The following is a 21,268-nucleotide window of genomic DNA, read 5'->3' on the forward strand; positions in this document are numbered from 1 at the left end:
GTGTGTTTTTTTCCCCCTCATGGAGATTTTCTTAGAATACTGCGCTTCTGAACCTCGAGCTGCCAGGTACCAGTATTGAATTATGAAGGGAAAGTATAGCTAGCATTTTTTTTTTATTCAACATAGCAATTAGGATCTAAAATTTAAGATGTGTATTTGTTTTCGTAAAATAATTTTAATTAAACTAGTGTTGAATGACATTGGAAAACAAAGTATTTGGTCGTTGGTTAAAATTCTTGAGACCTGTTTGACCTAAAAAAGTGTCCTCTAAATTAGTGGTTCTCAACCTTTTCACTACTGAGGGCCACTTGGTACCCTTCCGAATCACAAGTGGACAACATACCATAGAATTAATATCCCCTCCCCCCTTTCCATGGAGTTTTTCTTAAGATACTACGCCTCTAAAACTCGAGCTGCCATCATTGAGTTATGATGGGTACGCTTAGGTAGCATTTTGTTATTCAATACAGCAATTAGGATCTAAAATTAAAAATGTAGACTCGCCTTTGTCAAGAAAAGTCAACAAGTGTTGAACGACATTGGAAAATAAAGTATTTGGTCGTTGCTTAAAATTCTTGAGATCTGTTGAACCGTAGAAAGCCGGGTTGCAGAGTCGGAGTCAGAATGATTTTGAGTTAGAGGAGTCGGAGTCCGGAGTCGAAGGTTTAAACTCCAAGAGTCGGAGTCGCGCATTTTTAATCAAAGTCCCCAGCTCTGCCAGTGCTTGCAAAGTTAGAATCGAAGTCGATGACCTTAAAATTTCCGGGGTTGGAGTCGGAATCGGTCGTTTTCTCCGACTCCGCAGCCCTGGTATAAAGTGTCTTCTAAATCACTGGTTCTTAACTGTCACTACTGAGGACCACTTGGTACCCTTCCGAATCACAAGCGGACAACATAGGATAGTAATATTTTCACAGTTACAACTAAATTTAACTACAACTATGAAAATGGTATAGATTAATTGTCACTAGCTGTTGAGGACCATATGAAAATTGCTCGCGGACCACTAGTGATTCGCGGACCCACAGGTTGCGAAACACCGCTCTAAATTCTTATATTTTCAATTCTTAATTTTGAGATCGAAAAGTGAAGAAATTATGAATGACACGGATAACCAATGCAAAATATGAAAACCGAAAAAAAAAGTAAATGAAAGATGTGTAAAAGTGATCAAAAGGACTGATGCAGTCCACTTCACGATTGCTCTTCGGACGAATTTACTTGAAAATTGAATGAAAACGAGAGAAAACCTGGGTTGCTAAATAGATCATTGTTGAAACAAGTACTCTTTGTGAAGTACAGTTTTTTTGCTTACACTTTTGTAAGCGACGTGTTTGTAAAAAATTGATTTGTGCTGCTTGAAGAGTGCCAAGCATCGTGAGGCGGACAATGTTATCTTTTCTAACATAGAAATTTTGTTTGGTGCTTTTTAAACACGAAATGATTTACATATTTGATTGAGGAGTCTTTATTCTGCAAGAAAAACACCTGTTTTTTGCCATTGCAATAGCATTATTGAATTTTATTTCTTTTCCCTTAACGCTTTCCAATTTTGCTGTTCTGAATCTTTTACTAAATCATTTTATCACACACACACACAATCGAGTTTTATGCAATAAAACAGCTGAAGCAAGACGATTATATTTATTTTAATATCTATCAGAATCCTACATTTTGCAAGCAATATTCACTCTCAAAGCCAAATTTAGAAAACAAAACGAAGCGATTTCAGAGAAAAATTGAAACAAACAATTTTAATCAACGTAGCTATAGCATACAATGAACGAGTTAAATGAACGGATCAAAAGAATGAATGATCCTCTGATGAATGGATCATTAAAAAGAACCAACATTGCCCACCTCTAATCTATACTAAGGGAAATAGTTTGATTTATGCTATAAATATGACGGGGACGGTAAGAGTTAAAAATACGAATAACAACACGAATCAAACAGTATGTAAGAAATAATATAGGTACTTTTATAATTAACTACATATTTAGCAACAATTTATTGTTTCTTAGACTGCGCATGTTTCATTTTCTTCCCCTTTTTTTCCCCCGTTTCATTATTTTTCAATTCCTTCTCATTCTTTGACAAGCATAATTCTATCGTGACACTTGACGATTTTTCTAGTTTCCTTGTTTGTAAGAAAAGCAAGCACAAGTTTCCTGTGATAAAAATTCCATTCCTCAGTGCTGCATTACAATGTGAAAGTTCAAATTTAATTTTTAAAGCACTGGATGGGCACATTTTCGGCCAAAGGAGGAAAATTCCGGTAAATTGCCAGTTTTTGCTACAGTGGCTAAAGTGCATTATCAACGGGGACCGAATGTAGAGTAATTAGTTTGATTTTTAAAGAGTATTTTGTAGTTTACTTTCTCTGTCATAATAATTGCGTTTTATTTCCACTTTTTAGTTGTCTCCAAAAAGAGTGAAAAGCAATAGTAGTTAAAAAGTCAACATACTTTGTCAAGTTTTTGCCGAAAACAATGAAAAATAATGGTGTTATAAAGTTCGTTTTGTAGATAAATTTAATAAATTAATTTCAAGGCTGAACTTAAGCATGCATATATTTGTAAGTTTTGGCCATTTTGAATTTTTCAGACAATGCAGGTTTTCGAGCTTTCTGTGATTCAAATTAAGTTGTTTGTTTAAAAGCGTTTTCAAAAGTGTTTTTTTTTTCCACTGTACTTGTTCAACACTGCTTTTAAATTCAAGCATACAAACTTCTAATATTTAGTGCAGATAATGGTAAATATAAGCTATCCTCTCGTACTCACAGTGTATTTATATTTTTAAAAAAATGTCTTTTTTTTAAATTTTTAATAAAGATAAGTAACATGTAAAGTTGTTTTAAATTTCAAAAAGTTTTATCTCAAATAATTTTCAAAATACAAAAAAAAAAAAAAGTAAAATCTGTTCCTTAGAACCAGATTGACGTAAGTCCAAAAATTGCGATTTTCCTTTTATTAGGACTTTGTATCTAGAAGCCTATTCCGCATCGAGCCATGTGAATGTAATTCTTTTTCTTTTTTTGAGCAATCACGATTGCTTATGGTCCTCACTTGACCGTCTTTGATGTCCGGTTCCTTTTTCAGCTTGGACCAGGGGCCTCTGCAGCACCACCGCCCGCCGGCCTCTGCAGGCGCGACTCCTCCGGTCCTGGGTTATCCGCTTCTCCTGGTCGGAGGCGTCCATGTCCTACACACACGCACGCTCACACACTCACACACATACGACTTCACACACATACACACACACAACTTCACACGCATACACTCACACACGCCTACGTGCATACACACAGGTCTACGCACACACACAAGCCTACACACACAACTATGCACACGCAAGCGCCCAGGAGGAGCGGCAGGCTTGGGGGGGGGGACCAGGAACCGTTTCTAGAAACAATAACTCCAATGAGTAGGGTCCTGTCGCAGTTCATGATTGCGAAAAACATAATTTGAATTCAAAATTTCAGAATTCAAACTAATTTTTTTTTAAGTTCTTTTCAACTTTTTACCAGGGTTAAAAGAGTGCGCGTCCCATCCTTTGCATGGGCCAGAAAAAAGTTTTTCCTCTCTCCATTAAAAATTATCAAAATATGACTTACGTCCTTCTGGTTTGACGTTGAAAAGTGCAAAAAATATTTTTTTTTTTAATTCTGAAGATTTTTTCTATAAGTTTGGTTCGAACTGAAAAGTATGAAAAGTGCGTGATTTCTTGATTGCAACACCCAAAAATTGCAATTAGTTGGTTTCAAAAGCAACCAATAAAGTTTAAATTTAAAAAAAAAGAGAGAGAGAGAAGAAACAGATGGTCAACAGCTTGATCCGGATAGTTTTCGCTATACCACCTATGTTTCTTCTTCCTATAAATTTTCAATTTAAACTTTATTGGTTGCTTTTGATTTAACCTAAATACAACGATATTAAGTTTAACTGCAATTTTTAAGTGCTGCAATCAAGAAATCATGCACGGGCACAATCAGAAACCCGAATTTCTGTTCAGTATTTAGATCAGAACTGATTGCTATCAGGAAGGGTCTGCAGTGTGCTGTTCAGCGGGAGGAGTGTTTCCAGGAAATCTGGATTTTGACTGACAGTCGTGCCTCAATTCAGCACCTCGCTAATTGGAGTAATGTGGGCGACAAGAGCAGCCTGGACATTCTGAGTCTACTACATACTCTTTCATCAGGACATACAATTCACTTTCAATGGATCCCTTCCCACGTTGGAGTTGAGGGTAATGAAAGGGCTGACTTTTTGGCTAGATCTGCTGCTGCGGAGGGTGTGAGCCCTTGTGGAGATCTTACTTTCAGTGAGATCTCCACAATTTCAAAAATGGAGCTCAATCGCCAATTTAAAACACCTCCCAGACACGCCTGGTATTTTGCAAAATGTCCTGATGAGTCTTTTAGACTCAAGGGTAGACTCCTCCAGACAACATATTCGAGATTCCTGAGTGGCCACACAAAAGCTCTTAGATTCTCTGGGAATATCAAGACTTTTCCGGAGTGTCACTGGTGCTCTGCTGGAGAGGTTTCACCTGAGCACATTCTATCTTGTTTGGGTTTTTTGAAGGACGAGGTCCTTAGTGACCCATTGCTGTTCTTGGATTTTTTGCAGATATTTGGATTCATGGGGGTTGTTTAGCATTGCTAAACATGCCCGAGATAAGTCAAAAAAAAAAAAAAACTTATTTTATTTCATACTTTTTAGTTCAAATCAAGCTTATCGAAATGTTCTCTGGAAATAAAAAAAAAAACATTTTTCATATTTTATTACATTTTTTTAGGAATTTTAACTCTATCTAATAAATTTAACGTTTTTAAAATTAAAATATTCAATGCATTATTGAAACTGTAGTCTAAATGATAAGTTTGTACTGTTTTAGTTTAAACTAATAAACAACAATGAAAACTATTAAATAACATTCTTATTTTTTAGGGATTTTTTTAGCATAGAATTAATGCCAACTTGGCTCCTATAGCAGATCAGTAGAAATTTGAAGAGAAAGACTGATTAATGTGTAATAATAAATATGGGCGAAAACTCATATTAAACTATAACTTATTAATGAACATTGCACATAAAATAGTTAAATCTCATTCAAATTCAATTAAATCCTCTATATCAGAATGCTTGACACTGCATCAAAAAATGCAAGTTTTGAAACGTTATTTATTTCCAGCCTCTTTGGAATTTTTTTCCGAGTACTATTTTTAATTTCGTTAGTTTTTGTTTTGCTTTATATATTTTATTTAATTATTTGAATCATGCGGAAGTTGGACGAAATAACAAAGATTATTGAAGACATAACAAAGATGAACTACTGGTTGCCGCAATCGGCTAATCTAGTCGTGCGTAGGCTTGGCAGACGGCACGGTTTTCAGACAAAATCCCGGTGTCTCTGCCGATTTACTTCACGTACCGGTAAAAGATAAATTTTGACTATAGATGACCAAGGTCTAAAAACAATGAACTATGAAGGATTATTCAGGATAGTTACTTGGTCATTTCTAACATTGACATGTTAAATAAATATCGGATTAGCGTGTGAAGATTTTTACAACAATATCAAAACTAAAAAAGACTTTTGAAGTCCTAGCGAATGAAAAGTTGTTCAAATTTCTATTCCTCATTCAGTTTTTCTTTTAAAAAATAAATGACAATTTTTGCTTGTGTCCTTTATTATTACCCGTGGTTTAGGTTCATTATTAGTAAACATTTATTCATGGCATTAAGAAAGAACTACCCTCTAAAACACTCTAAAAACCAGCCAAGGATGTGTTTCATTTTTGAATACACATAAGGGGGGGGGGACATTCCGGTGTTCCGGTTGAATATTTTAGAAATCTGGCAAGCCTAGTCTTCCCCCATATTATTAAAGTCAATGTATTAATCAATTAGAGGTAAATATGTTTTTCATTTTCTTGAAGTATTTCATAAATCTGTAATTGTTTCACTTTACCTTCAAATGCTATTTTGCTTCTCATTGGTGTAAATTCTCCTCTTCAGTCTCAGGCTTGCATGCGGATTACCCTGGTACAACCAGTAACTTATAAATACGAACGTTAATATGAAACTGGAAAAAACAAATGCACTTTAAATGTGTAACTTAGTTGCCTAAAAGGTGTTTCTGCACGCTTGATTATTCAATATTTTCATCATTAAAGTACACAAAATAGCTCGTATATTTCGACTTGATTTTTGTCTTTGAAAGTAAGCAAAATAGTAGGGGAATGTGGGGCGAAGTGAAGCAGTTAAGATTATTGAGTTTTTTCAAAATGAACAAACTGGAAATTGTTTTGAAAAAAAAACAGGACATAATGAAAGAACAAAGTATTTTATATTAAAACTTGCATTGAAACAGTATTTTTCATTTTTGCCTGTAATTTGCGACCTTCAAAAAACTGGAAAAATTTCACCTTTCTTTTACATGGACAAAAGAGAAAAATAAAATATTCTTCGAATGAAATATTTTCTATTCGATTATAAAAGAAACATAATCTTAGATATAAGAATTTAAGAAAAAAAAAAAAAAAAACGAATAAGAGAAACAAAAAAGATTAAATTTAGTCAAGTTTATTGTAAATTTCAATCCAAAGGGCTAATAAAAAGCATACACAAATCTCTCCTGCTCAAGAGAAAATGGTGTTAATACTGGAAAAGTATCGTCTCTCGGAAAGAAATTACAATTAGTTATAAATTTAAACAATAACAATAATAATACACACAATGTAAAAGAAACAAACGCACACAAGAGAATTTATCCAAAAATAACAAGCAAGAGACCGAATTATTTGAAGATAAAATACTTCTAGACAATTAGAGGAGATGAATCGCACATTGTTAACAATACCACCGACCTGCGTGAATTCAGAAAGAATACTTTCAACTGTAGTAAAGTTGAGCACTAAAACGAGTTCCAGGCTTAGATAATTCATTAAATGCATTGTTTTTCACAATTATTGATTTTTTGTTATGACATTTTTTCCTCATTTTATATTTCATCAAAATACGTTTTCATAAATAATACAATTTTTGTACAAAATTATGAAGCGTCGCAACGAAACAATATACTTTCAACCATTTTGGAGAAATTTCAAATACCGGTATTAATACCGGTTTTCCGGTATTTTTTTTTTTAAATACCGAATACGGGTATTGAATTTTCAGTCCGGTATTGCAATCCCTAGAAGTAATGCAAATGAATTAATTAATCCATGAAAACGTAAGTAATTTAGTAAATGATCGATTTCACTTGGCCTTATCCACTTTGCCGGCATGCACTTGACTAATTGTACAAATTATTTAAAATACAAATAAGTTGAATATTAACTAAATTAATACTGCACCGAATATTAGGAGGTCTTAAATAATATTTTTAATGTTGATAACAAGAACTTTATCATTTATAAGTAACGAAAATAATTTTTGACTTACAACAAAATATTACTGTTACTCAATATATGATACTGAGTACCGTAAAGTGGGGCTATTTGGACCCGAAATTTCGTACTTTTTGCCAGTTTTACACTGAACATTTTGTTAAACTCATAATGTGAACTTTGTTTTTACCACGTTTCAGACGTTCTGCTACCACCTAAAGCCTTTTTTTAAACACAACAATTTTAACTCTTTATATTTTTTTTCTATTTTTAAAAATTGGGTTCAAGTAGCCCCGCGCTGGGGCTGCTTGCTCCCACTCTGTAAATCCATTAGAAAAAGCTGTAAAACAGATATTGGTATCAAGAAGGACCAATGATTTTGAAAAATAAACTCAAGACGTGTATTCTAGTGAGAAAGCTATTTATATAAATTGCAAATTATTTATGTAAATTAATATAAAAACAAAGTATACTTAAAAACTTATTTTTAGGTAAACATAATTTCTCAAGTAGAAATATAATCTAACTGCAGCTAAAACCAATTGAGATGATCATTATTTAAACATTAGAAAGAATGAAAACCCCTCAATTCAATGGTTTGTGTGAGTTTTTTCTCTCTGATATGATTTAATGCCTGCTCTTCCTAGCTACTAAATATTACAGGATGCCCAGGCTTGTTTTGTGAACGATCTTTTAATTTCCTTTTTAGAGTGGATATACTTAAGTCAAAATGGGCTGATGCCACTCTCTAAGACATTTCTCTGTAATTAGTTGAATCTAGACACAATTGTAATTTTTCCTCTTAATAATCCTCATTATTTCCTACTTCAAATAATATTATAATTCAATAAAATTAAACAAAAATGAAAATAACCAAGCAAATATGTAAAACCTTGTAATGAAGCACAAATAAAATTAATTGTTATTTCTAATAATCTTTTATTCTTCATTTTTTACAAAACCGGTACTTAAATTTCTCCCAAATTCTATAATTATTTTTTTCTTGTCAAGCAGATATTCCTTTAAAATTTAGCCTGACTCCTATGTAAAGAGTAATGGCAAGGTTTATTAAAAAAATATTTCGTTTTTATATCCGTGATTAGCAAACTTTTATTGTTCGTTTAATGGGTACTAAATTTCGCTTTTAGTTGTTAGCTCAAACGTCCTTCTACGCGCTTATTAGAAGAACATCAAGCAATTTCGCGGGAGCTTATTTCTTTTCCACTGATCTTGCGTAACACATTAAACTTCAGTCTGTTAGACAAAAATACATAAATATAGCACTGGTTTTTATGGCATTCTTTTGCACATATGTTAAAATATAATCTTCTAACTTTGTTTGTTTAATGAAAGGTGGCATCTGATTATAAAACCTCCGTCTTTCAACACAGTTGAAAACGTGCTTTCTTATTTTTGTAAAAGCTTGGCGTGAAAGGAAAAAAAAAACGGAACTCCTTTCAGCAATCAGGATTAAAATTCAATGCAGGACTACTTACTTTTGATTAGATATGCACCGAATACACCATATTTTGCCCAGTTTTGATTACCAAATATTTGTTTTAAATGCTAACCGAATATTTGGTTACATTTTGTTTTACTGTAATATGTGTGCCAGCTTACAGCCTTGATAGGGAATTTCTGTTTTCAGAAGCAGGCAATGTTAATGAACTAAAAGGAAGCAACCTTGAAATTCAGAACGTCTACTGGTCCAGCACCTTAATTTACCGTTATTAAACTTTGATTACAAACTAGTTAAACTAGTTAATTTTTCAATTATTTTGCAAAATGGAAGTTATTTTAACCTATATTACTTTCAATCGACTTGTTTTATTTCTTATTTTAATAATTATTTCACGTTTTGAATAAAATTAAGTTGTACTTATAATTTAATAATATATGTGCAGAAAAAGTGTCTTAATAGTTCATAAAAATATTAAAATATTTTTGTTTTAAACTGCATTTAAGCAGTATAATCTCTACCACGCATCCATTTCTTTTAAATATTTTTTAAAAAGTGAGTTTTCAACACATTTTCCTGCAACTATTTCTTTTAAGTTATAAAATAAAATATTGTTTTTATCACATTATCTATCGTTTCTGCTGATGCTTAGTAAGAAAAGTTCCTCTGATACCAAGTGAAGTTCGAACTAATCAAAAGTAACACATCGACATTGAGTATAGTTAAATAAAATGCAAATATGTGGTCACAGCAGGTAATGTGTAAATCGACATACAAAACAGCAATATGGGGTTCACATCCTTTTTTTTTTGTTTTGTTTTGTTTCAGCCAACGAAATGTTACTCCTGAAAATGAGCTGATTATTAAAAGTTTTTTTTTTTCCCAGCCAATGAAATGTTACTCCTGAAAATGAGCTGATTATTAAAATTAAAAGTAATGCTAAATTATTCCCTGAAAAGAATCAGTGAGCTCTCTTTTCATATAAATGTTGATAAATAATTTCTTCTGTAGTTGTTAAAATTAAAATTTCCCAACACTTATATCTTTTTTAAAGAATTTTTAAAACTTCTAAGGGCTATGTACGGAAAAAATCTGTAGAGTTTGAAGAATTTTGATTTATTTTTTTATATTTTTCTTTTTTTTTTTTTTTTTGAAGATTTTATTTTTTAGTGAAAGGGGGACCTATTAATTCAAGTATTAAAAGTAAAATTTCAGACATTGATGCGAGATGAGAAAATTTAAAGTTTATACGTTGGGTTGTGTAAGTGTGGATACCTTAACAATGTAATTGTTTCTAAATTATATTCATGATATGTTAAGTTATAAAAACTTTTATTTCTTTTTAAAACTTTTAATTTATGCAATTTTTCAATCATTATTTTATTTTTTCAAATCTTTCTGTTAAAAGAAATGTTTTTTTGCGCCCAAAAACTTTACTTTTCATGCTTAAACAGTAGATCCAATCCAAATAAGGTTTTATTTTTTAAACCGAAGTAAAAAATAATCTCACATCTTTATACTAGCATAGCTCTCTCCCCCCTCTCCCCTTTCCCCCTTTTTTTTCCTTTTGTAATAATTATAAACTACCTATAAGTACGTTTTTAAAGGTTTTTTTTTTCTCCTGTTTGGCTTTGAATGTAATACATATACTACCTACATATACTAAAGGTATTTTTTAATTTTAATACTATAGTTGTTTTCTGTATCATGTAATCTCTATAGATTAAAGAAAAGTAACGTTAAAGATATTGTGATAGGAAGTCTGTGGCGGGCCTGCGTCCAGGAGACCCCATAGCACCTACAGCCTTAAAATGTGGTATAAAATTACTTTGAGCCCCGGGGATTTGCAACTGGGGTTTTTTATTTTCAATATTGAATTAGTTTTTTTAATAATTTATTTTTTAAGCTAACATTTCACGTAAATTGCCTATTAAAGGGATGTAAGATTTCCCACACCCCTAAACATTCAATGCCGTTTGAAAAAGATTTTCTTTCTTCATCAAATAAAGTTTGTTCCAACTTTCTCAATTAATTAGAACAGCATATTCTATGAGTTTCTATTTTAACAGACAATCCTAGGTTCAACTCAATTCAAGTCCTTACCTATAGAGCAAAATATATTACTACCATAAATTAGACCATGAATTTCAAAGCAGCTTTTCAAATGTTTAAAACTGCCGCTTTGCAATGATCAGGAGTCCCTTAGCTCCTATAGCTCTACAAGTTAGTTTAAAACCCATTTTGAGAGGGGTGCTTTTTGTTCCCAACAAAACTCGTAATGCGTTTTTAATCTGATTCTTTTTAATTGACGATTTAAATCTTTGCATATCAACAAATGCTATGAAACAACTAAATTAAGATTCTAGTTAGGTATGTATTATGATTAATCATACATGTATCAAAAGTTGGTTTTACACTTTTTTTAAAAATGACAATATTGCTACCAAATTGGGTTTTAAAAATTATTTATGTACTTTTTTGCTACAAATGTTGTGTTTGCTTCAAAGTGTGAAGTCCAAAATTAAAAATTCTGTTTCAAAACTGAGTTTACCTGATAGAAAACTGATCATTCTAAAACAAAATGGTGTTTTTACTGATACAAAACTGTTCGATCTGACACAAAATTGACATTTTTGCTGATACAATGCTGATACAGAAATGAATTTTTGATTTTCCACCACTGTAAATGTTATATTTTTTAAAAATCGAGGATAAAGATTTTTTTTTCGCTCTCAAGTTGTTTCAGCATCTACTTCCGATCACGCTTATGTATCAACGAACACGCGCAAAATCTCAAAATCGATAGCTTCAAAAACTGATTAGTTTTTCCTTCTCCATTGATCACCGATTGATCCAATCAAGTCTTTAGGGGTGGTCGTCGGGCCTTCAAAGAATGTTTAGATTCATTCAACTAACCCCGTTTGGTCCATTGCCAGATGTCATTCATTACGTCACAGTTCGTTTTCGGCGTTGAATTACTCTCATTTTCTAACTCCGTAATTTGGCAACAAGGCACTTATTTCTCTTCTGTTTAGCTGACAGTATCACGTCAGTTGTTTACGTCAGAAGCAACGTAAGATGTATTCTTTTCCTTAGTTCCTTACCGATTACGACTCAAGCGCTTTTTATTCATTAGTCAAGGATTGAAAAATTCTCAAACTAATGCATTAAACTTGATGAACCTTATTCTTTGTAATAGATAGTTTTCAATTTTTTAAGTCAACTAATAAAGAGAAGTCCCGCAATAGAAATAGTAGAAAACATAGGTGCAGAATGAAATATGGATTTAAGAAAGACGACAGAAGTTCGTGAGATAACAATATAAAGAGAACTTGAGGGCAAACGCCATTTCATTCTCATGTTATAGGGCTCCTCATCAATGTTGGCGCTGGTTGGAAAGAGTAGGAAACATCGAATTCGTACAAGATGGGGAGGGCAGTGGACGTTATATGCTAATCAAGACTTCCACAATGTGCACATCAACGCCACGCGAATTTGCAATTAAAATTTATTTTCTTATGGTAAACGAACAGCAACGCTTCACAGAAAAAATTTGCTTCGAAAACACTTGATTATAGCAACCCATGCTTCTATTGTTTTCCACCGGTTTTGAAGTGGACTCGCCTAAGGACGCGAGGCAACAATGCTCAGCCGCACTATGCAATTGGTTTTACTAGATGTTGATTTGTGCGTTGATTGGGCTTGTTCGGTTCATTTTTCATGCGTTTTTCTGTAGCATTATTTCGTAACAGCGGCACTAACGAGTACCACTTGTGATTTTGACAGATTAATATGATTTTTTTGCCTTGTAGCGGCACTCAGCTCCCAAAGAAGCATAATTTGAACGAGTTCAGCTTTATATCCCTAAAGATTCTTTATCTTCATTTTTCTGTTTCAAAATATTACCTTGAATTCATAATAATTTCCTTTATACATTCGCTAAAGTAGATATGATTTGGTTTAGTTTAGAATTAATATGTATATTATTACAATATTAGCAGCAATTGAATCCAATATTGCTTATCATCTTTTTGCTTCACAAAGAAAACTAATCGACTGTTTTTTTTTTTTTTTTTTTTTAAATATGATTGCATATTTTTCATAGCATTTCTTTCAGGAAATTCACCAAACTTTTTCTTGCATAAAAGTTGTTAAAACTACGTATGCTAGACGTCCCAGTTTGATCGGGACATATAGTCCAGTCAATAGATACATTTTACCTTGCAAAAAATGGGGTCAAAGATTTTATTTTTTTAATTTGCACATATTGGTGCCGACATGGAAAAACCAAGTTATCCAACACGAAAGACCCCGGGAGAACTTTTGGGGGCCGAAAAACCACAAAAATTTATGACTTTTTTTGTTTTTTCCAAAATATCTCCGAAACGGTTCAACTTAGAAAAAAAGTTTTAAATGTAAAGTTTAAAGAACATAAAATTTCCTACAACTTTTGTATTTACAACTTTTTTGTAGCACAAATAACAAGCTTGCTATAGCTCTTTGAAAATAGGCAGTTTTCCTCCACTCCGAAAAAAAAAAGCTTTCACACTGAAAGCAAGGCGTCATAATTATTAGAACTTTAATAGAAACTTCAGTTTCAGAGAGTTTATTGACAGTTAGAGTAGTTTGAGTTTCTTGCTCCCCCCCCCCCCTCCCCGCTGGACACAGTAGCAATTCTGGCTGACAGATTAGTTCCCACACTCCAAAAACAAACGATGTATTATGAAACTGAAATACATATATACGCGTTCATTTAAAGCACATACGACGATGCAATAATAATTTTAAAAAAAACCTTCCCCACTGCTCACGAACTAACTTTTCTGATCTGCAGAGGTAGTTTTCATCAGACTCCAATAATAGATGATATATTGTTATTTGTAACTGGATTACCCAATATATACATTCATTTGAGGGATATAATTCGTACATTCTAGTCTAATTATTGCAAACAAAGATGCGATTTTTAAATATTAATGTGAAGGAATGAATATTAGGCAGCTAATAAGCAAACAATCAACACAGTCATGCATCCTATGCTCTGATACAATAATAATAATAAACCCTCCCCCACCGCTCACGAACTAATATTTCTAGTCTGACAGAGGTAGTCTTCAGTCAGACTACAATAACATATGATTTATATTGCAGTTTGTAATTGAATTACAAAATCTTCTCGTTCATTTAAAGCACATAATTCGTACCATCTATTCTATTACAAGCGGAAATGCAATATTCGAATATAAATGTGAATGAATAAATATTAGGGTGATAATAAGCAAACAATAGACATAAAAATGAATAAATAAAGGTACAATAGTAATACGTAATGAACACTTTGAAAAAATTCTGCAGAAACTGACTTTTTGAGGCATGAAAAACCCAAAAGATTTACCTTACAAAATGAAAATCCAACTGTAGAAGATTAATACATACATCTCAATTACAGAGAGATTCATTCGACCTCAAAGCAAATAGAGAAATAACAACAAAATACGCTGTTTATCTTCTTCGAAGCCGTTTTGAAGGTCCAGGTTCTCCCAGTTCAGAATCTGTAGGGGGTAGAAAGAAGCTGTGGTCCTTTAATTGTTCATCTCCTTGTTGCGGTAATTCCAAAAGCTCCTGGAACAAATTATCTTCTTCAGCAGTCTCATCCAAAGATGAAATTTCTGCAACATTTTCACAATTTGTGCCACTGCAGTGTTTGCACGTGCTGGAGCATTTTAAACCTGCCTTGTGACAAGAACAGGCTCCAGTACAATTTTTCTTGCAGGTACAAGGTACCATCTTCAAAAGATTCTGAGTAACTGAATCTCTTTTCGTGTCAACATGCATTAGACCTTGCGTCCTGCGTTCCCAACCCCATTTCTCTGGATCAATCATGTTGCCCAACCAACTTTGAATTTGGTGGTAGAACCGATATGAGTGATAACGTCCAGCATGCCCCCCCCCCCCCCGCACGTTGGACGTAGCCCTGCAAGATTTATCTTAGCCCTGTATACTAGTTTTATAAAAAGATTAAATTGCAAAGTATCCAAAGATAGGTTCAAATACTTTATGTCACCTGTGTATAATATTTGCAAAATGTTTTCTCCAGCTGCAGCTAAGGAAGGCATCATGATGACAGATTGGGTCCATAAATACTTCAATAGCTTCCTTAATTTTAGGAGGGTTTTTTTTTTTTTTTTTTTTTTTTTTTTTTTTTTTGACTATTTTGTACAACTTAATTTTTCCTTGGCCAAAGATTGCCGAAGTCGTATCACACCCACTAGACGCATGGATGAAAAGAATATTGCTGGGGTTAAACTTAAAAGATTTAGTGGGGGAAAAAACAAATCACAAGCATTCCCTCTTCCAGGTTTTAAAAAGAACAAGTTGCTGAAAGGCTGTCCTAAAGCTGTCATCAGTCCTCTCGCTCACTATAACAACCTTTTCAATTTCTTTTGCCTTTGAAAGAGCAGTAAGTGAGTGAGTCGGTATCATCTTGAGTCTGCCTGACTTCAATACCATACTCTTCGAAATATGTCTCAAGAAGTAGAATAAGACAATTCTTTTTGTTATAATTTGCTAGAAATCTTTCTTTAGGAATTTAATTAACATGTTAGGTTCAACCATTACTTCAAGGGAAGAGATTGATTGCTCATTGATATAGCGTTTGTGACAGGCAGTGTGAATTGCCACTTCTTTTAAAAACTTCAAAAAATGCTGATGTTCTTTATTTTGCCGTTTTGCGCTGCATCTTTGAAGATTTTCTGTTCCCTTCTCCTTCACAATCTTTAATTCGCACTCATGCAAACTGATTTCAAAAAAAAAAAAAAAATGATAATAAAAAAAAAAGAAAAAAAAAAACACCTTGGTCAGGCGTAATCATTTCTAGGAAAAAAATTGTAATTCAGAACACACAAATTGATAAAACATACTCTCGCGCAAACCCTGAAGTGACCAACATGAGTAGCTATTGAGTCGATTCATCTCATTTGGAGAAAAAAAAGGGGGGGGATGGAATGGGGGTGTTTTGTTTAAACTAAAGGGAACGGAGGCATTTACCCTCAGCTGTAAAAGACAAATGATTTCCAAGGTCAGACTGCAGGCATTTCTCCTTTTTTCCTCCGTTATCCGATGCGCTTTCACGCACTTCGCTAAAGGGGTTCAGAAAAAGTGCGACTTTCAAGAAGCTGTAACTCGCTTGCTTTTCATGCTACAAAAATGTTGTAATGACAAAAATTGAAGGAAATTTAATCCTCTTTAACATTTGCATTGGAAGTTTTTTTGTAATTTTAACCATTTTTGAGATATTTTGAAAATACTACAAAAAGTCACAAATTTTTGGGGGTTTTCGGCCCCCAAAAGTTCTCCCGAGGTCTTTCGTGTTGGATAACTTGGTTTTTTCATATTGGCACTAGTACACACAAATTTAAAAAATAAAATCTTTGACCCCATTTTTTGTAAGGCAAGCCCATTTTTTTCTACCTATTGACTGGACTAATAATAGAATAAGTATAAAAGAACACATATTGCTGAGTTGTCAGTAAATTTCATTGTCTTTACCTTTAATTTTTTTACTGTAATATAAGGCCTATTGACACAAGTCGCAAGTAAAGTAGTTATCTTCCTCTTCGGCCCCAGAGCAGCTTTCATGGGCCTATCGACGATATTGGATGCATTGGATCCATCCCTCACCACCCTTGGAGTCCGAGTAAAGCTCATTGCAGTAAATGCAGGCACTATTGTCATCCTCCTCATCCCTCATTTGCTCCTTCGGTTTTTTTTTTTTTTTTTTTTTTTTTTTTTTTTGACGCTTTTTTATTCTCTGTTTGTTCCTTTTTGGCATCTTTATAATGTTGCCTTTTCTTTGATTCGTTTATCTTTTCTTCAGGTTTTTTTTCTTTCGTTCACCTTTGGTCTTCTTCCAATCATTTTTCTTTTTCTTTTCTTCCAATGTTGTCTGAAGATGAAGCTTGCTTAATACATCTTGTTTTGTAACCTCTTAGTAAAATAATTTGGTCAAATAAAAGTTTTATTATTATTACATAATATAGACTTACTTTGTTTTAAAACCGGCAAAACCGGGTACTACCAGGTTTTGCCCTATGGTTAGTACCCGGTTTTGCCCCGCACGTACAGCTTTCATAAAAAATGCCGTCATATGACTATACAGAACGCTACAAACAGTTACTTAGAATGATAATGAAGGTAATTAAATGTTGTACAAAGAGAGCTACATGCCTTTACTGTTGCAGAAACAGGAACATAGTATACTGGGTCTAGTTTTGCTCAAAAATTTTAAGCAAAAACCACTCGAACAGAATTTTTTTTACAGGAACGAAAAAAGCGAGTCTATTACGCTCTAATTTAATTGCCGCTGCTTTTTCCATCAAGGTGGGAGGTAGTTCTTCTCTTGTCCACGCGATTGCAGCGCTTACAGAGGCTAGAAGGGGGTAGCCGATTTGCTCCCGACTTCTCGGTTTAACCCCACTTTCCCCTACTTAGATTAGCCTGTGCTATAAAACGTTCCAAAAATCAGCCAGGGGTCTGTACCCCTTTGAATACTAGCGACGCTGCGGGGGTGAGGAGGAGCATTCCGGTGTCCCGGTTGAACATTTCAGAAATCTGGCAAGCCTAGTTAAAACACTACTTTTAAGAAGCACTACGAGCAAAGCTGAGACAGACCAAACGCTCCAACTTCGCTCTCAATTGAAAAAAAGCACGAAAAACGATAAACCTGAATTTAATTTAAACGTCATTAATTTGTTTGCCTCAAAGAAACTAATAAATAAATCAGCGAATAAAATAAATTAATAAGTATTCATAAAATAACTTGTAAGTTACGTCGCATCTGTATATTTAATTTTCAAATTCATTTTGTGAACCTCCATTTGAATGACTCACGAACTGCCGCTGCATGTACGTATATTTCGCAATTGCTTTTCTGTTCAAGAGTTTGATCTTCATCTCTATGCTAGACATAGACGTCTATTGTAATAAATACCACTGCAAAGACGTGAAAAGAAATACATTCGAAACAGTTTTGAGGAAATTTCACTTGCTACGGAATCTTTTTTACTGTTTACTTGTTTTCTTTTTTGTCTGAACAGGAAACGCGAATCGAATGAATAGCAGCTGCATTTCTTCTGTGAAGGAACAGCTTCATTTGTAGACAAAACCATCCTTGTATTGCTTTCAAAATATGTGAAAATAACAAGGAAGGAAAAGTTTAATGGCTATTATTTATTCATTTCTTTTGTTTCATTTATTCGTAGTTTTTTAATTTTAAAAAAATGAAATGTTGAAGAGATGAACTTCTATTTTAAGCGGTAACGCATCTCAAAAGTACCTATCAAAAGCCTTCACCAGTAAAATGATCAAAACTGTGTATCACTACTGTGTCTCCGAAAAAATAAGACCCGGTCTTGTACATTAATTTTTGGTGCAAAAGAGGCTTACTTTCAAGGTACGCCTTTTTTTATGCACAATATTCGTTCATGTTCAAAAAAAGCATTTATTTGACTTTAAGAAATACATTTATTTACATTCAAAAACGTTTATTCAAGACCAATACATTAGCTCCCAGTTAATAAACATTCAAAAGCGAACAAAATCATTAGCCCAACCTTATCTTCCATCCCGAGTATCAGGTATTCATGACCTCCTATTTTGCTGACCCCAAAACAGCCAGAAACCACATTTAGGAGGCTTCCAGACAGAGGAATTACAGAAGAAGACCCCTAGAACTCGTACTTAGGCTCTAATAATCACCCCATCAAAAATAAAAAGCTGGGTGGAAGGCCATTACTTGTCTTCGTCCTCTGAAACACAGTGAATTTTTACTCTTCGTTTGTAACGCAACATGCTTTTAAACTAATAAATATCCTTACTTTTGTCAGGATCACATCCAATTGTTTTGTTTCAAATGTGCCTACTATAAAAGAATTATGAAGAAAATGAAGGTATGGTGATTTCGCGAGCAGAAAATTTCGCAAATTTATATGAACAGCACCGAAAGTTTATTAGATGAAATAGTTCGCGAGGCTTAAATTTTCGCTATTACAACGGGCTCGTGAAAATGTAAGGGTTTTTACAGTATTTGTTGCGTCTGCCCTTGATTATTCAGAATGGGCGATTTAGCTCGTCTTATCGTGTGTCTTGACCTGTCTTGCTGACGTGTTATAAGGCGTTCTTTTGAATGATGATCTTAACCAGTGCTAATTTTAAGGATAGGACTTATTTTAGAAGTACCTAGAAAAATCATAGAAGAGCTTATTTTGTTTGTTAGGACTTACTTTCGGAGAAACGCGATAGTTATTAAAAGTAAAACATAAGTTAGGAATATTTTTTCTTTTTTTTTGGTGTGAATCCTATGTGAACCCTTTATTTTAAAAGTGGCAAGTTATTTTTTGGGGGAAAAATGTCATGGTTAAAACTTAGTATGATCTTTTTTCGTCTAAAAAGTTTTAGCTAAAAAAAAAAAAGTAAAAATCCTAATGTATGGGAGATTGAAGTATTAGTTCTTCAAAAACTGAGTTTTGAAAAAAAAAAAAAAAACAGTCTTTTCTTTAATACGAACGCATTGGAATGCGCAGAATTCAAGTTATCAGATCGATCGTTCGGATTACAGAACATATTATGTTTTTCACGTGTCCTGTACATAACAACAGCTAAGAAATGGCTAAAAGGGATCATAAAGTGCAACAGAAAAGAAAAGAAATGCTTTTCACAGTGAAAAGTTGTTTATTTAATTAATATTTAACAAAGACCGAAAAAAAAACTTTTTCAATATACGCACAAAATACAGCGCAGTTCATTTTTAAAAAGGCACTCATTTTTTTTTCTGAACCAATAATGAAGTGCAGTACGCTGAATTAATTTTATTTACAGTAGATGCATTTCATTTCGGCGGCGCGTTCAGATTAGTGGACGCGCGGATTACAGGGACTCAGATAAAAGACTTTCTGTAGTACGTAGCCGCCCAAACAAAATCGCATAACCGATAATCGTCAAATCGCATTGAGAAGATAAGATAAACGAGCTTAACCCAGCGCGTTAAGTTGGCGTCAAAATTCCTTCTCCTATGACCTCCTATTTCCCTCCATCAACTCTTAAAAATGAGCCATTTTATCGAAAAAGTGAATTCATAAATTAAAGAAAAAGTGCCTTCGTGTTATTTTAATTTCCGTCAATTATAGTCAATCATGTGCACGTATAACCCACTGACTCCAACATCAAAAACATTATCTTCTGTGTTTATGGCTTCTTTATGTCTTGACATAGTGGCGGAGCAAGCTAGACGGAAAACAGGTGTCTTTTGGCAGATCTGACATTATGTGATAGTTGTTACTATGGCGACTTACTTGGTATGTTTTATTTCATTTGCTGATTAGATTCTGTAACACATTCTGACATGTATTCTGATAGAAACTTGGAGAAAATGTTTAGAAATGATTCGGAAAATTGCTATTTACACTACTAATTACTATTATTATTTCTTAGCAAATGATAAACCTTTTTGCCTGTTGTTGGTTATTTGTTTTTCGTTTCATTTATTTATTGTAGACTGTAAATCTTTTCGCATCCTATTGTTTCTCCCCTTCCCCCATTTTAGCAAGCGTTAGCAAAGGGTGTTTTGTAACAGTTTTTACGTACGATTGGTAAAAGCGCTGCTTTGAAGGGGAACACGGGGCAAAGTGAAATAACGGGGTGAAGTGAAATTGTGAAATATTTACTCTGCTTTTAGCTCCACCTATCTGGTATTATTTTAACTATGTAGTACCATATGTAATCTATTCTAGTCGGGGAAAAAATACCGCCGAAGATTAAAGCATTTGGTAATACTACAGTCAGTTTTAAAAAATTGGATCCTCATATCAATTTTTTATTTTAAGTCAAAATTGTTAAAATATAGTTAACATTTAAGTTAAACTTTTTAATTGTTAAGTTACGTGTTATTGTATAGTGTTAAGTATTTAACACTTCTAATTGTCAAGTTACACTTTTTAACAATAAAGTTTAAAAATATTTTGTTGTAAGTCAAAAATTATTTTTTTTACTGTAAAATGATAAAGCTCTTTTTATTATCATTTGAAATATTAATTGAGACCTCCTAATATTCAATGCAGCAAAAATTTAATTAAAATTGAGCTTATTTCTAGTTTAAATAAATTGTGCAATTAGTCCAGTACATACGGGCAAAGTGGATGGGGCAAAGCGAAATGGTTTGTTTCATTTACTCACTCACTCATTTTATTTCTAAATCACTTACATTTTCATTTATTGATTAATTCATTTACATTCCTTCATTCAGTAATTCACCTATTTATTCATTCATTCACTTATTTTCTTATTCATTCATTCATTTACTAAATCGTTTCTTTTCTTCTTATATCAATTGATTTTTTTCATTTAATTATTCGTTTTTT

The 21,268-nt window shown here is 33.2% G+C and overlaps 1 protein-coding gene across 4 annotated transcripts in view; it reads left to right on the top strand.

Annotated features, from left to right (window-relative positions):
• Positions 1 to 21,268, top strand: part of LOC129222771 (endothelin-converting enzyme homolog) — a 150,598-nt gene that overhangs the window by 56,552 nt on the left and 72,778 nt on the right. The window contains exon 1 of one of the 4 annotated variants that reach the window (XM_054857303.1): positions 19,813 to 20,206. The exons of the other annotated variants lie outside the window; for them this stretch is intronic. Within the exon in view, the coding sequence (XP_054713278.1) occupies positions 20,192 to 20,206 (15 nt within the window). The 5' untranslated portion in view covers positions 19,813 to 20,191. Of the gene's footprint in view, positions 1 to 19,812; positions 20,207 to 21,268 lie in introns of those variants that run through there. 4 annotated transcript variants of the gene reach the window in all.

This window comes from Uloborus diversus, chromosome 5 (genome assembly GCF_026930045.1).
Source record: "Uloborus diversus isolate 005 chromosome 5, Udiv.v.3.1, whole genome shotgun sequence".
Classification (NCBI taxonomy): domain Eukaryota; kingdom Metazoa; phylum Arthropoda; class Arachnida; order Araneae; family Uloboridae; genus Uloborus; species Uloborus diversus.